The sequence below is a fragment of the Carcharodon carcharias genome, chromosome 19 (assembly GCF_017639515.1).
Source record: "Carcharodon carcharias isolate sCarCar2 chromosome 19, sCarCar2.pri, whole genome shotgun sequence".
NCBI classification, from domain to species: domain Eukaryota; kingdom Metazoa; phylum Chordata; class Chondrichthyes; order Lamniformes; family Lamnidae; genus Carcharodon; species Carcharodon carcharias.
The window spans coordinates 52,859,906-52,872,138 of NC_054485.1; the positions used below are offsets into that span (position 1 = coordinate 52,859,906).

The 12,233-nt window shown below is 42.3% G+C and overlaps 1 protein-coding gene across 3 annotated transcripts in view; it reads left to right on the top strand.

The window, feature by feature from the left end:
* Positions 1-12,233, top strand: part of oscp1b (organic solute carrier partner 1b) — a 70,614-nt gene that overhangs the window by 19,014 nt on the left and 39,367 nt on the right. For 2 of the 3 annotated variants that reach the window (XR_005946041.1, XM_041213074.1), the window contains exons 2-3: positions 7,179-7,333; positions 7,808-7,975. Coding sequence is in view for 2 of the 3 variants with exons in the window: in XM_041213074.1 (XP_041069008.1) it covers positions 7,179-7,333; positions 7,808-7,975 (323 nt within the window). In the remaining variant the exon portion in view is untranslated. Of the gene's footprint in view, positions 1-5,971; positions 5,996-7,178; positions 7,334-7,807; positions 7,976-12,233 lie in introns of those variants that run through there. The other variant, XM_041213075.1, reaches the window with a different exon arrangement.

A 12,233-nucleotide genomic window follows, 5' to 3' on the forward strand; every position in this document is an offset into this window, starting at 1 on the left:
ATTACACACTTAATGACTCTCCCTGTTCTGAATCCATCTGGGTAGGCACTCCCACTCCTTCCAGTTTACTCTCTCCTGCTGCTGTCTCATGTCAGACCTCAATTCCTTAAACAACTCCACAATGCACTTTCTTACCCTATCTTTCAATGATTCAGTATCTTCACTTCCAGTGATGGTTCTCTCTGGGAACCGCTTAACTCTGCCTGTCATCAAGGTGTTAATCCTGTGGTTTTACTTTTTGTAGCTCACAGGCACAGTAATATAATCAGTAATACATCTATTTAGCCTTTTTCCAGCTTTCCCTTTACCTGTATCCATCTTGTGGTAAGTTGTTATTAAGTATTGTTTCTCCTTACATTTCAATTCCTGAACTACAGATTCCACATAGTTTTATCTCTAAGTTTTTTCCCTGACCATGATCATCTTGATTCTCTTGAACAAAAACAGAATTACCTGGAAAAACTCAGCAGGTCTGGCAGCATCGGCGGAGAAGAAAAGAGTTGACGTTTCGAGTCCTCATGACCCTTCGACAGTTCTGTCGAAGGGTCATGAGGACTCGAAACGTCAACTCTTTTCTTCTCCGCCGATGCTGCCAGACCTGCTGAGTTTTTCCAGGTAATTCTGTTTTTGTTTTGGATTTCCAGCATCCGCAGTTTTTTTGTTTTTATCTCTTTTGATTCTCTTGAAGTCAGTTTCTCTATTGTCTTGATTGTTTAAAATGTTTCCTTACTCTTTAGGCCATATTAACTATTCTGAACTATTCCCTAACTCATTCTCCTACTTGCCTCATACCATTTTACACATGCCACAGATACCATCTTATCTTGTTCAGGTTGCCTGGAGAGACTTTAAAATAACGAAAATATTCTCACAACAATTTTAAAACAGAAATCAAGCATTGACATGTTTTGCTTCCTTATCTTCTTCTCAAACAACATCTTATTGTCCCACTAAATTATGTCTGACCTTTTTTTGCATTATCCCAGATTCATTAACTCGGCCAAAAAATGGATTTCTGCCAAACTTTGTCAAGGTCTTGAGCTTAACTTCACGTTTTGGGAACAGACTTACAAGTACAAAAGCTTGCAGCATTTGAATTAGTGCCAATTGTTGTCAAACCTTTTAAAATGAAAATTCCCTTTTGAGAACTTTATCAAGAACCAAACCTCAAATTTTTAAACTTTGTAAGAACTGTAATTTGCACCAACAAAATTAAAACAACCTCTTTTTCATGTGTAACGATTTGTATCCAAGTTATAATTTCCGTATGTTTATCGACACATTCTCTATCTTTAGATAACATCCTCGTTATTCAAAGTAACCTGTTAAATTACACTGAACTTTACATCTCAAGATTGTCCCAAATTCAAATTCCAGTGCTTTTGGAAAGCAGATTTCCTTTAATATTTAATTCATCTCTTCATAAGAAACCCCTTTTTACCCATTGGAACCACCTAGACCTTATGTTTATGTCTGTTGGTTTTCCTAGAATCTTTCTGAAATTCAAGTAATTTTTTTTCCTCAGAATTTTAGAATACGAACTCGTGCGTATGATGAGGCTGATGATGACGGTTATTCCCTACTAGTCTGCAAGGGGGTGGTACAAGGGTTGGTTCATCTCAAACAAAGGCAAGCCCTGTTTTATTTTTACACTACTTTCAAATTGCGATTTTTGCCAGAAATCTCAATTCAAACTTTATACTCAAAACTTAGGAATATTTGAATAAACTTTTCCTTTAATCTAATATGGGGATTTCGACTCTAAAGTGCTCAACTACACACACACAAGACAATTCAGGGAAGAAAATACATTAAAGCTCACATACAAATGCTTCATTGCACACAAACAAACATATAGATAAAGGTATGTATTGATACTCCTATAATATTGAACTTAACTCTAAACAAAGCTTTAAGTAGCAGTGGGGGAATAAAGGGATCTTGAAGGCTCCACCTATAGGGACCTTCAAACTGACGAAAGCTCACATTTTCTCTGCTGCTGCTGCTTGTCAATTGCTCATTAACCTCAAAGGGGTACTCTCTCTCTCTCTCTTTCTTCAGCACTAACTGCTCTTATAACTTAGATCAATTCATTTTTTTTTAAGTTACAGAAAATTCAGTAGCGGACTATCTACCTCCCTTAAAACATATTATAAGCGCTCAATTCTGTCCCGATTAAAAGTTCCGGCTGGTGGGAAGCGCTCTCCTTTACTTTGAGTCCATTTAACCCAATCAGAAACATATTGGACAATTTCAGGACCGTAATGGACATACATATAAGCATAAAAACAAAAAACTGCGGATGCTGGAAATCCAAAACAAAAACAGAATTACCTGGAAAAACTCAGCAGGTCTGGCAGCGTTGGCGGAGAAGAAAAGAGTTGACGTTTCGAGTCCTCATGACCCTTCAACAGAACAGTTTTGTTGAAGGGTCATGAGGACTCGAAACATCAACTACATATAAGCATTTGGGGTTCCCTTCAAAGGGGGAACCTGGGGTTTCTTTAATGGCATATTTCCCATTTTTACTTAATAATATACACAAAGGAAAACACAGAAATTACTTACTTTTCATCTCCAGTGGACTCAAACCCCTAGGTATACTACTACTACTACTTTTTCACCTCCAGGGGACTCGAACCCCTGGGTATACTACTACTACTACTTTTTCACCTCCAAGGAACTCGAACCCCTGGGAATACTACTACTACTACTTTTTCACCTCCAGGGGACTCGAACACCTGGGTGTACTACCACTAACTTACACTAAACTACTGGCCAAATTAATCTCCCAAATATTTAAATAGATGACTTACCCTGAGAGTCAGCCACAGGCAGGCGAAGGCAGATCACAGGTCCATGAATCCCAGAAGCCCAAATGGGGCTGCCGCGGACTGAGGAGTCTTTGAACCGCGAGGTCCTAACGCTGGCACTCCGTGACTCAACCCCAGGAGTTAGTCATCTCGGTGGAACCTCCAGAAACTATCGGAGATTAATCACACCGAGGCACCATTAATACATTGAAAGCCCATTTATTACTTGTGCACAAGGGAGAACAATACAACGAGAGCTATTGTGCCGTCTCCAAGCAGAATACACAAACACTTGCTTAAAAGCATTTTACAACCCAATCAGTAAATTTTGCACATTTCAATCCACTTATTTGCATACGTTAACTGATCAATCCATGTTTTAGTTAATTTCCATTCCTAGACAACAGGTGCAGTGCCTACACACTTACTTATCACAACTTTGATTACATTCGGCCCGAGAGAGAGACACATGGGATGTCTCAAGGCTCATCCTACAGTAGTCAGACAAGATGGTATTGTTCTTCAAGGTTGCAGTATTTTTCTCTTAGGCCTAAGCATTTAATTCAATTTCTCCATTAACCCTTTCAGTACTAAGTGGGTTCCCTATTTGTCTAGGCCACCACAGCAGCATCTTGAAGTTTATGTTGTAATCAATTTGTCAGAAACAATTGTTTATGCAGACCACACTCCTTTAAAGTTCCTGGACAAATTTTGAGACAGAAGTTCAAGGCTATTCAGATGGAGTTTATTACTGCAACCATTTAATCTACAGATTATACATATGGCTGGATGAGAAAATCTGATGCCAGATGCATTGTCAAAAGTTTGAAGCTTGAAGGGAAAATTGGACATTTAAAACCTGGACACTGGACTGGAATGATTTTTTTTGATACCAAGGACTTGTATATATGTTGTTATGTTAATGCATGCACCTGGTATGTAATAGTGTAATCAGTAAAGGAGGTAATGTAAAATGGGTTAAGAAAATGAAGCTGTCTTTTTAAATCATGATGGTTCATTTTTAGTAATGATGGGGTGTCAGGAAAATATAATAATTCGCATTGTGCTATTGGAATGTATTCTAAGGTAGGAATAGTGTGTGCCTCTGTGTGTCTGTGACTTAACTGAATTAAAGACAGCTGGTCTGAAGGCTCTGATGTGTCAGAAGAGAAGCTGGGTTTGAATTGTTAAATAGATAAACATGGCTGAAGCTTTAAAAATTGTATTTTTAGATAAACCAGAGTAATTTGAGTTTCAAAAGAGGTGTTGAAATGTTACACATAGCCAGAAGAAGCCAAACAGTGTGTTTATTTTTCCCAAAGCTTAGTGATGGGTACTATGAAAGATTTTTATTATTAGAAAAGTAGAGTTGAAAAGACCTATTGGGACAATAGGATTTGCTTTAAAAAGGGAGACACCTGTATAAAGGAGGTGAGCTTATGTACAAGAAGAAAGCATTCTAAGACCCAACAAATGTGAAAAGCTTCCAGCCTCTAAGCCTCAAGTTGCTGTCTAAACGAACTGAAGTGAAGAAAACTCACTTTGAATTCAGCTGTTCAGGGTATAGTGTTATTTTGCCTGGGTCTTTTAAAATCCATGAGGAGAATTTTTCATCCCATCAGCAGGCATGCGCCCCACCCGAACAGGAATGAAATAATGTGCGATGACCTCGGGCGAGCGTCCTGATGTCATCGCACACGCTTGTAATATTTCATTTGGTGGATGCGCGAAAGAGGCGGCATCATGCCTGCTGACAATTAAAAGGCCTATTAAAGACCTTAATCAATTAATTAAATTGAATTTTTCGCTGCCCGTCTAACCATTTGGTTGGCGGGTGGACAAATAAGCCAGGCGGCTTTTGCCTTTTTAACGTAACCTCATCCACGGGTGGGTGAGGTTTCAGACAGTTAATTTTTAAAAATGGCCTGTAACTTCCATGCCCTCCAGCGTCGGATTTGGGGGGGGATACCCCAAAGATGTGCTGGGGAATCCCTCTGGCTTGTTCCCAGGCAAGAATTTGCACAGCAATTGTCCAGAAGTGCAAACTTCCTCAGGACAATTGTGCTGTGCTGGGAACCACCTGAAAATGCGATTTAAGTTGCAACAGGATTATACCAATAGTTACCCAAAAAATGTTAGAAGAATTAAAACCTCTTCTAACTTCTGGGTAACTATTGTAAGTACCCAGATCGACGCCATGGGGCACCTTGATTTCCCCCGAGCTCCGACAACAACCTACACCAACCTCTCCCTCCCCTTTGACATCGGACCCCCTCCCCCCAGCCCCTTCTCTTAAGAAGGGTCAATACAGACTCAAAACATTAACTCTGTTTCTCTCTCCACAAATGCTGCTAGACCTGCTGAGTTTTTTCCAGCATTTTCTGTTTTTGTTTCATGGGGTTGGACTGTTTGAGCACATTGACATGGTGGTGTCAGGAGTGGGTCAAATGGGAGGAGAGACTGTTTTGGTGCTTCAGGCAATGGAGAGATGATTCAGGAGAATGCCTCTTCAATAACTTCCTGCATTATAGCCCTCACAACTCCTTGTAGCACTGCTGAGTCATGCTCTTCATCTGCATCCTCCCATTCCTGATCCCCTTTTTCATCTTCCTGCTCTACATCTTCCTCTTCAGGCAGCTCGAAGATAACTTCCCTTTGAGTGTAGAGCATGCTGTAAGCGATTATGAATCTTGACATTCAGTCTGGGAGGAATTCTTCAATACAACCTAATATGTCCTCTAAGCAGAATCATTGTTTCAGGATATCAATGCAGTGCTCAGTCAGAATCCTAGATGCTGCATGGCATTTGTTCTATTGGCATACTCCCTTGTCCTTACTATATTAACCTTGTCGATTCTGTAAACAATCCAATTCAAAAGGTACAATCTATTTTTAAGCAATAACCAACAAGTTAACTTTTTTGTTTGGAACTCTGTACTTCTTTCATATTTAATGTAGAATAATATGATATTACTGATGATTTCCTTTCCAATACTTGCACAATGCTGTCAACTGTGAAGAAATTTAGAAAATAAATTCTTTTTCGTAGTACATGTTTCTGACACTAGGTGACTAAGATAAAAAGTTTAAAGGAGAAGAAAAGTCCTCACGAGTCATGAGGACTCGAAACGTCAACTCGTTTCTTCTCCGCCGATGCTGCCAGACCTCCTGAGTTTTTCCAGGTAATTCTGTTTTTGTTTTGGATTTCCAGCATCTGCAGTTTTTTGTTTTTATAAAAAGTTTAAAACCTGGCATAATGCCCCTCAACTTGATAAGCACGGAAAAATAAAATATAAGAAAACAAAAAAAAAGTAACTATACATGGAGATAATTATAAGAATAATAGCTCACATTTTGCCTCAATTGAAAGGACTAATACAATAATGCCTCACAGATATACTGTAAAGAGAAAATCTAACCATCTCCCCATGACATTAAATTACATTACTATCATTGAATCTCCCACCATTAACATCTCCTGAAGTCAGTGTTGTGAGTGTGAAGAAAATTCACCCTTGCCCGCTTGCGCAATCACAAAAAAAGTTGTTGGTCAGCAAAGTGTATAGAACTGGAACCCTGGTGCTTCACATTTTTAAAAAATCTTCTTTCTTTTATCTATTACTTACTCCTGTGTCACACACATTTCCTGAGCAAATAACCTACTCTCCACTCTCTGTTTGGCTTGCTTCAAAAGCTAGCTGTAAGACCCATGGATGTAGCACTTTACTGTTATTTTTATGTCTGCCTCACTCCCTGAATAGCCTGCAAGGATAGCTGCTCGGTACATTGACAGGTGAGGAATGATCGACATGAATCTGGGTTCTAGCTCACAGAGCTCCAAGACACATTGCCACTGTGCTGCACCTCTTCACCTTCTTCTTTTGGGTTCTTGTTCATCCAATTTATCCCTTTCCTTTGTTAAAGGTGATGACTCTCACGCAGATACATAGTTCCCCTCCGGTGACCATTCTTTACATTGAGACTTTGAGTCTTAGCAGGGCTTTTCATTATGTGCATATCATAGCTGCATTTGACCCTATCACATGCACACTTTCCATCAGGTCAAATACAGTAATCAGGCTAATTATAATTGATGCACCCTCAGCTGACACCCCAGCCTAGCTTAATTAACTTAGGTCTATGTGGTTGACGTCTAATAGCCAAGTGGTTATGGTACTGGGTTTGTAACCCCAAGATCGAGTTCAAATCTCACAATGGCAAACTATGAAACAATGTAACTTCATCTGAAACAGATGGAAACGGGTTTGTACTCGAAAGAGTTACCCTGGGCAGTGCCTGTATCTGCTAGGGATACTTCTGGATTATTTATTAAATTATATATAATTCTTTCTTCCTTTTTTTCAGTTATGAATGACATTATAAGTACTATGTTCAATAAGAAGTTCATGGAGGAATTATTCAAATCTCAGGAACTGTATTCCAAGAAAGCCCTGAGAACCGTGTTTGATCGACTGGCTCATGCCTCCATTATGAGACTTAATCAGGCTAGCATGGACAAGGTGAATGGATCACTCTAGTGTAATTGCCGTGTTTAATCCTCTCAGCAATATGGAAGTCTTTTGGGTATCTACAGGGTGTAGATTTATTCAAAAAAATACAAATACAAAAATGGCTTGCAGTCACCCCTAACAACCCTGACCTGAGTCAAGCTGTTGGAAGCAGGCATTCTTCACAGCTATGCTCTTTTGGATGCCTGAGTATTAAACAGTATGATGGAAAAAAAATTGCAGTGACTTGCAAAACTCTCAACTGTCCAATCAATGAAAATTCACACCCCTAGCTCAAGCACTGGCTTCACATAGTAAAACATGTGGGAGAAACCATTGCTAGCCAAAGCCAAAGGTCACAACTCAGGAGGGGTGGGAAGAGGAAGAAAGAATTCTAGGGTGATTTTTGGTTGCAGAAAAGAATGTTTGTTTATTTTAACTCCATATATATTTGGTATCTATGCATTGTTTCCCTATAATATCCAGCTCTATGACCTGATGACAATGGCATTCAAGTATCAAGTGCTGCTCTGTCCACGGCCTAAAGACATCTTATTGGTCACGTTCAATCATATGGATGCAGTTAAAGAATTTATACGTGACTCTCCAAGCATTCTCAACCAGGTAGATGAGACATTCCGACAGCTGATCGAGGTGAGTGTTTTTTCACTTGATATAAGTCAATGTAACTAAGGCAAATGTTGGACCAGGCATGTGAATAAGAATGTCTTGTAACGGTCTGCAGGCATCATTATGTGCACTATCTAGCAGATGTGATTGAGATTGATAACAAAAACAGAATTACCTGGAAAAACTCAGCAGGTCTGGCAGCATCGGTGGAGAAGAGAAGAGTTGACGTTTTGAGTCCTCATGACCCTTCAGCAGAACTGGTTGAATCCAAGGAGAGGGGTGAAATATAAGCTGTTTTAAGGTGGTGGTGGGGGGGGTTGTGTTGGGTGGGGGGAGAGAAGTGGAGGGGGTGGTGTGGTTGTAGGGACAAGCAAGCAGTGATAGGAGCAGATAATCAAAAGATGTCACAGACAAAAGAACAAAAGAACACAGAGGTGTTGAAGTTGGTGATATTATCTAAACGAATATGCTAATTAAGAATGGATGGTAGGGCACTCAAGGTATAGCTCTAGTGGGGGTTGGGGGGACATAAAAGATTTAAAAATAATGGAAATAGGTTGGAAAAGAAAAATCTATATAAATTATTGGAAAAAACAAAAGGAATGGGGAAGAAACAGAAAAGGGGTGGGGATGGAGGAGGGAGGTCAAGATCTAAAGTTGTTGAATTCAATATTCAGTCTGGAAGGCTGTAAAGTGCCTAGTCGGAAGATGAGATGCTGTTCCTCCAGTTTGCGCTGGGCTTCACTGGAACAATGCAGCAAGCCAAGGACAGACATGTGGGCAATAGAGCAGGGTGGAGTGTTAAAATGGCAAGCGACAGGGAGGTTTGGGTCATTCTTGCAGACAGACCGCAGGTGTTCTGCAAAGCGGTCGCCCAGTTTACGTTTGGTCTCTCCAATGTAGAGGAGACCGCATTGGGAGCAATGAATGCAGTAGACTAAGTTGGGGGAAATGCAAGTGAAATGATGCTTCACTTGAAAGGAGTGTTTGGGCCCTTGGACGGTGAGGAGACAGGAAGTGAAGGGGCAGGTGTTTCATCTTTTGCGTGGGCATTGGGAGGTGCCATAGGTGGGGGTTGAGGAGTAGGGGGTGATGGAGGAGTGGACCAGGGTGTCCTGGAGGGAACAATCCCTACGGAATGCCACCAGGGGGGGATGAAGGGAAGATGTGTTTGGTGGTGGCATCATGCTGGAGTAGGCGGAAATGGCGGAGGATGATCCTTTGAATGCGGAGGCTGGTGGGGTGATAAGTGAGGACAAGGGGGACCCTATCATATTTCTGGGAGGGAGGAGAAGGCGTGAGGGCGGATGCGCGGGAGATGGGCTGGACACGGTTGAGGGCCCTGTCAACGACCGTGGGTGGAAAACCTCAGTTAAGGAAGAAGGAAGACATGTCAGAGGAATTGCTTTTGAAGGTAGCATCATCAGAACAGATGCGACGGAGGCGAAGGAACTGAGAGAATGGGATGGAGCCCTTAAAGGAAGCGGGGTGTGAGGAGCTGTAGTCGAGGTAGCTGTGGGAGTCGGTAGGCTTGTAATGGATATTGGTGGACAGTCTATCAACGGAGACTGAGACATCCTCCGCCATTTCTGCCAACTCCAGCATGATGCCACCACCAAACACATCTTCCCTTCACCCCACGTGGCGGCATTCCGTAGGGATCGTTCCCTCCGGGACACCCTGGTCCACTCCTCCATCACCCCCTACTCCTCAACCCCCTCCTTGGCACCACCCCATGCCCATGCAAAAGATGCAACACCTGCCCCTTCACTTCCTGTCTCCTCACCGTCCAAGGGCCCAAACACTCCTTTCAAGTGAAGCAGCATTTCACTTGCATTTCCCCCAACTTAGTCTACTGCATTCGTTGCTCCCAATGCGGTCTCCTCTACATTGGAGAGACCAAACGTAAACTGGGTGACCGCTTTGCAGAACACCTGCGGTCTGTCCGCAAGAATGATCCAAACCTCCCTGTCGCTTGCCATTTTAACACTCCACCCTGCTCTCTTGCCCACATGTCTGTCCTTGGCTTGCTGCATTGTTCCAGTGAAGCCCAACGCAAACTGGAGGAACAGCACCTCATCTAACGACTAGGCACTTTACAGCCTTCCAGACTGAATATTGAATTCAACAACTTTAGATCTTGACCTCCCTCCTCCATCCCCACCCCCTTTCTGTTTCTTCCCCATTCCTTTTGTTTTTTCCAATAATTTATATAGATTTTTCTTTTCCCACCTATTTCCATTATTTTTAAATCTTTTATGCCCCCCCCACCCCCACTAGAGCTATACCTTGAGTGCCCTACCATCCATTCTTAATTAGCATATTTGTTTAGATAATATCACCAACTTCAACACCTCTATGTTCTTTTGTTCTTTTGTCTGTGACATCTTTTGATTATCTGCTCCTATCACTGCTTGCTTGTCCCTACAACCACACCACCCCCCTCCACTTCTCTCCCCCCCCCGCCCCCCGTACCTTAAACCAGCTTATATTTCAATCCTCTCCTTACAACCAGTTCTGCTGAAGGATCATGAGGACTCAAAACGTCAACTCTTCTCTTCTCCGCCGATGCTGCCAGACCTGCTGAGTTTTTCCAGGTAATTCTGTTTTTGTTTTGGATTTCCAGCATCCGCAGTTTTTTGTTTTTATCTAATTGAGATTGATGGTGGGAAAGACTGTTTTTGGGACAGGTTCCTTTGACAACATGAGAGAGCTTGGGAAGAGTGGTCAAGGATAGGAATTTTGAGGAGGTGGGGTTATGATGGCACAAAATAAAGGGGATAGTACCTGAGACAGGGGAATGGTTTACATTATCAGCTAGAAGGGGACCCGGAAGGCAAGTTGGGTGATCAACAGTTTGGTGGGAATAGGTTCAAGATGAGATCATGACACCATACAGAACATTTGGAGAGAAATTAGAGAAAGATGCAAGTTTGCAATTAGAGCAAGAAGGGAACCTTAGGGGAAGTTTGGCTTGGTAGGCACGGCAAAGAGAGGTGTGTGATGGAGTGGTGAGAGAACCAACAAGAAGAAAAAGCCTACTTGATCGCACTCTGACTAATCTACCAGCCGCAGATGCATTTGTCCATGACAGTATCGGTTGAAGACAAAGTCCTGTCTTCACATTGAGGACATCCAACATCTTGTGTGGCACTACCACCGTGCAATATGTATAGGTTTCAAACAGATATAGCAGCTCAAAACCGGTGCTGTGATCTGTCAGCAGCAGCAGAATTGTACTTGACTACAATCTGTACCTCATGGCCTGGCATGTCCCTCACTCTACTTTACCATCAAGACAGAGGATTAACCCTGGTTCGCTGAAGGGTGTGCAACACCTTGGCTTAACTAAAAATCTGATGCCAAATGAGTGAATCTACAGCACATGATTACATGTGTGCTTAACAGCAGAAGCAGCATGCTATAGAACTAAGTGATCCCACAACATCGGATCAAATCAAAGTTCTGCAGTGTGCAGAAGAGGCCCTTTTGGCCCATCGAGTCTGCACCGACACGTGAGAACACCTGACCTACCTAACCCCATTTACCAGCACTTGGCCTTGAATGTTATGACGTGCCAAGTGCTTATCCAGGTACTTTTTAAAGGATGCAAGGCAACCCACCTCCGCCATCCTGCCAGGCAGTGCATTCCAGACCGTCACCACCCTCTGCGTACAAAGATTTTCCTCACATCCCGCCCCAAACCTCCTGCTCCTCACCTTGAACTTGTGTCCCCTCGTGACTGACCCTTCAACTAAGGGGAACAGATGCTCCCTATCCACCCTGTCCATGCCCCTCATAATCTTGTACACCGTGATCAGGTCACCCCTCAGTCTTCTCTGATCCAAGGAAAACAACCCAAGTCTATCCAATCTCTCTTCATAACTTAAATGTTTCATCCCAGGCAACATCCTGGCGAATCTCCTCTGCACCCACTCCAGCGCAATCACATCCTTCCTATAATGTGGTGACCAGAACTGCACACAGTACTCCAGCTGTGGCCTCATCAAGGTTCTATACAACTCCAACATGACCTCCCTACTTTTGTAATCTATGCCTCAATTGATAAAGGCAATTGTCCCATATGCCTTTTTCACCACCCTACTAACATGTCCCTCTGCCTTCAGAGATCTATGGACACACACACGCCAAGGTCCCTTTGTTCCTCAGAACTTCCTAGTGTCATGCCATTCATTGAATACTTCCTTGTCAAATTACCTCTTCCAAAGTGTATCACCTCATACTTTTCAGGGTTAAATTCCATCTGCCACTTATCTGCCCA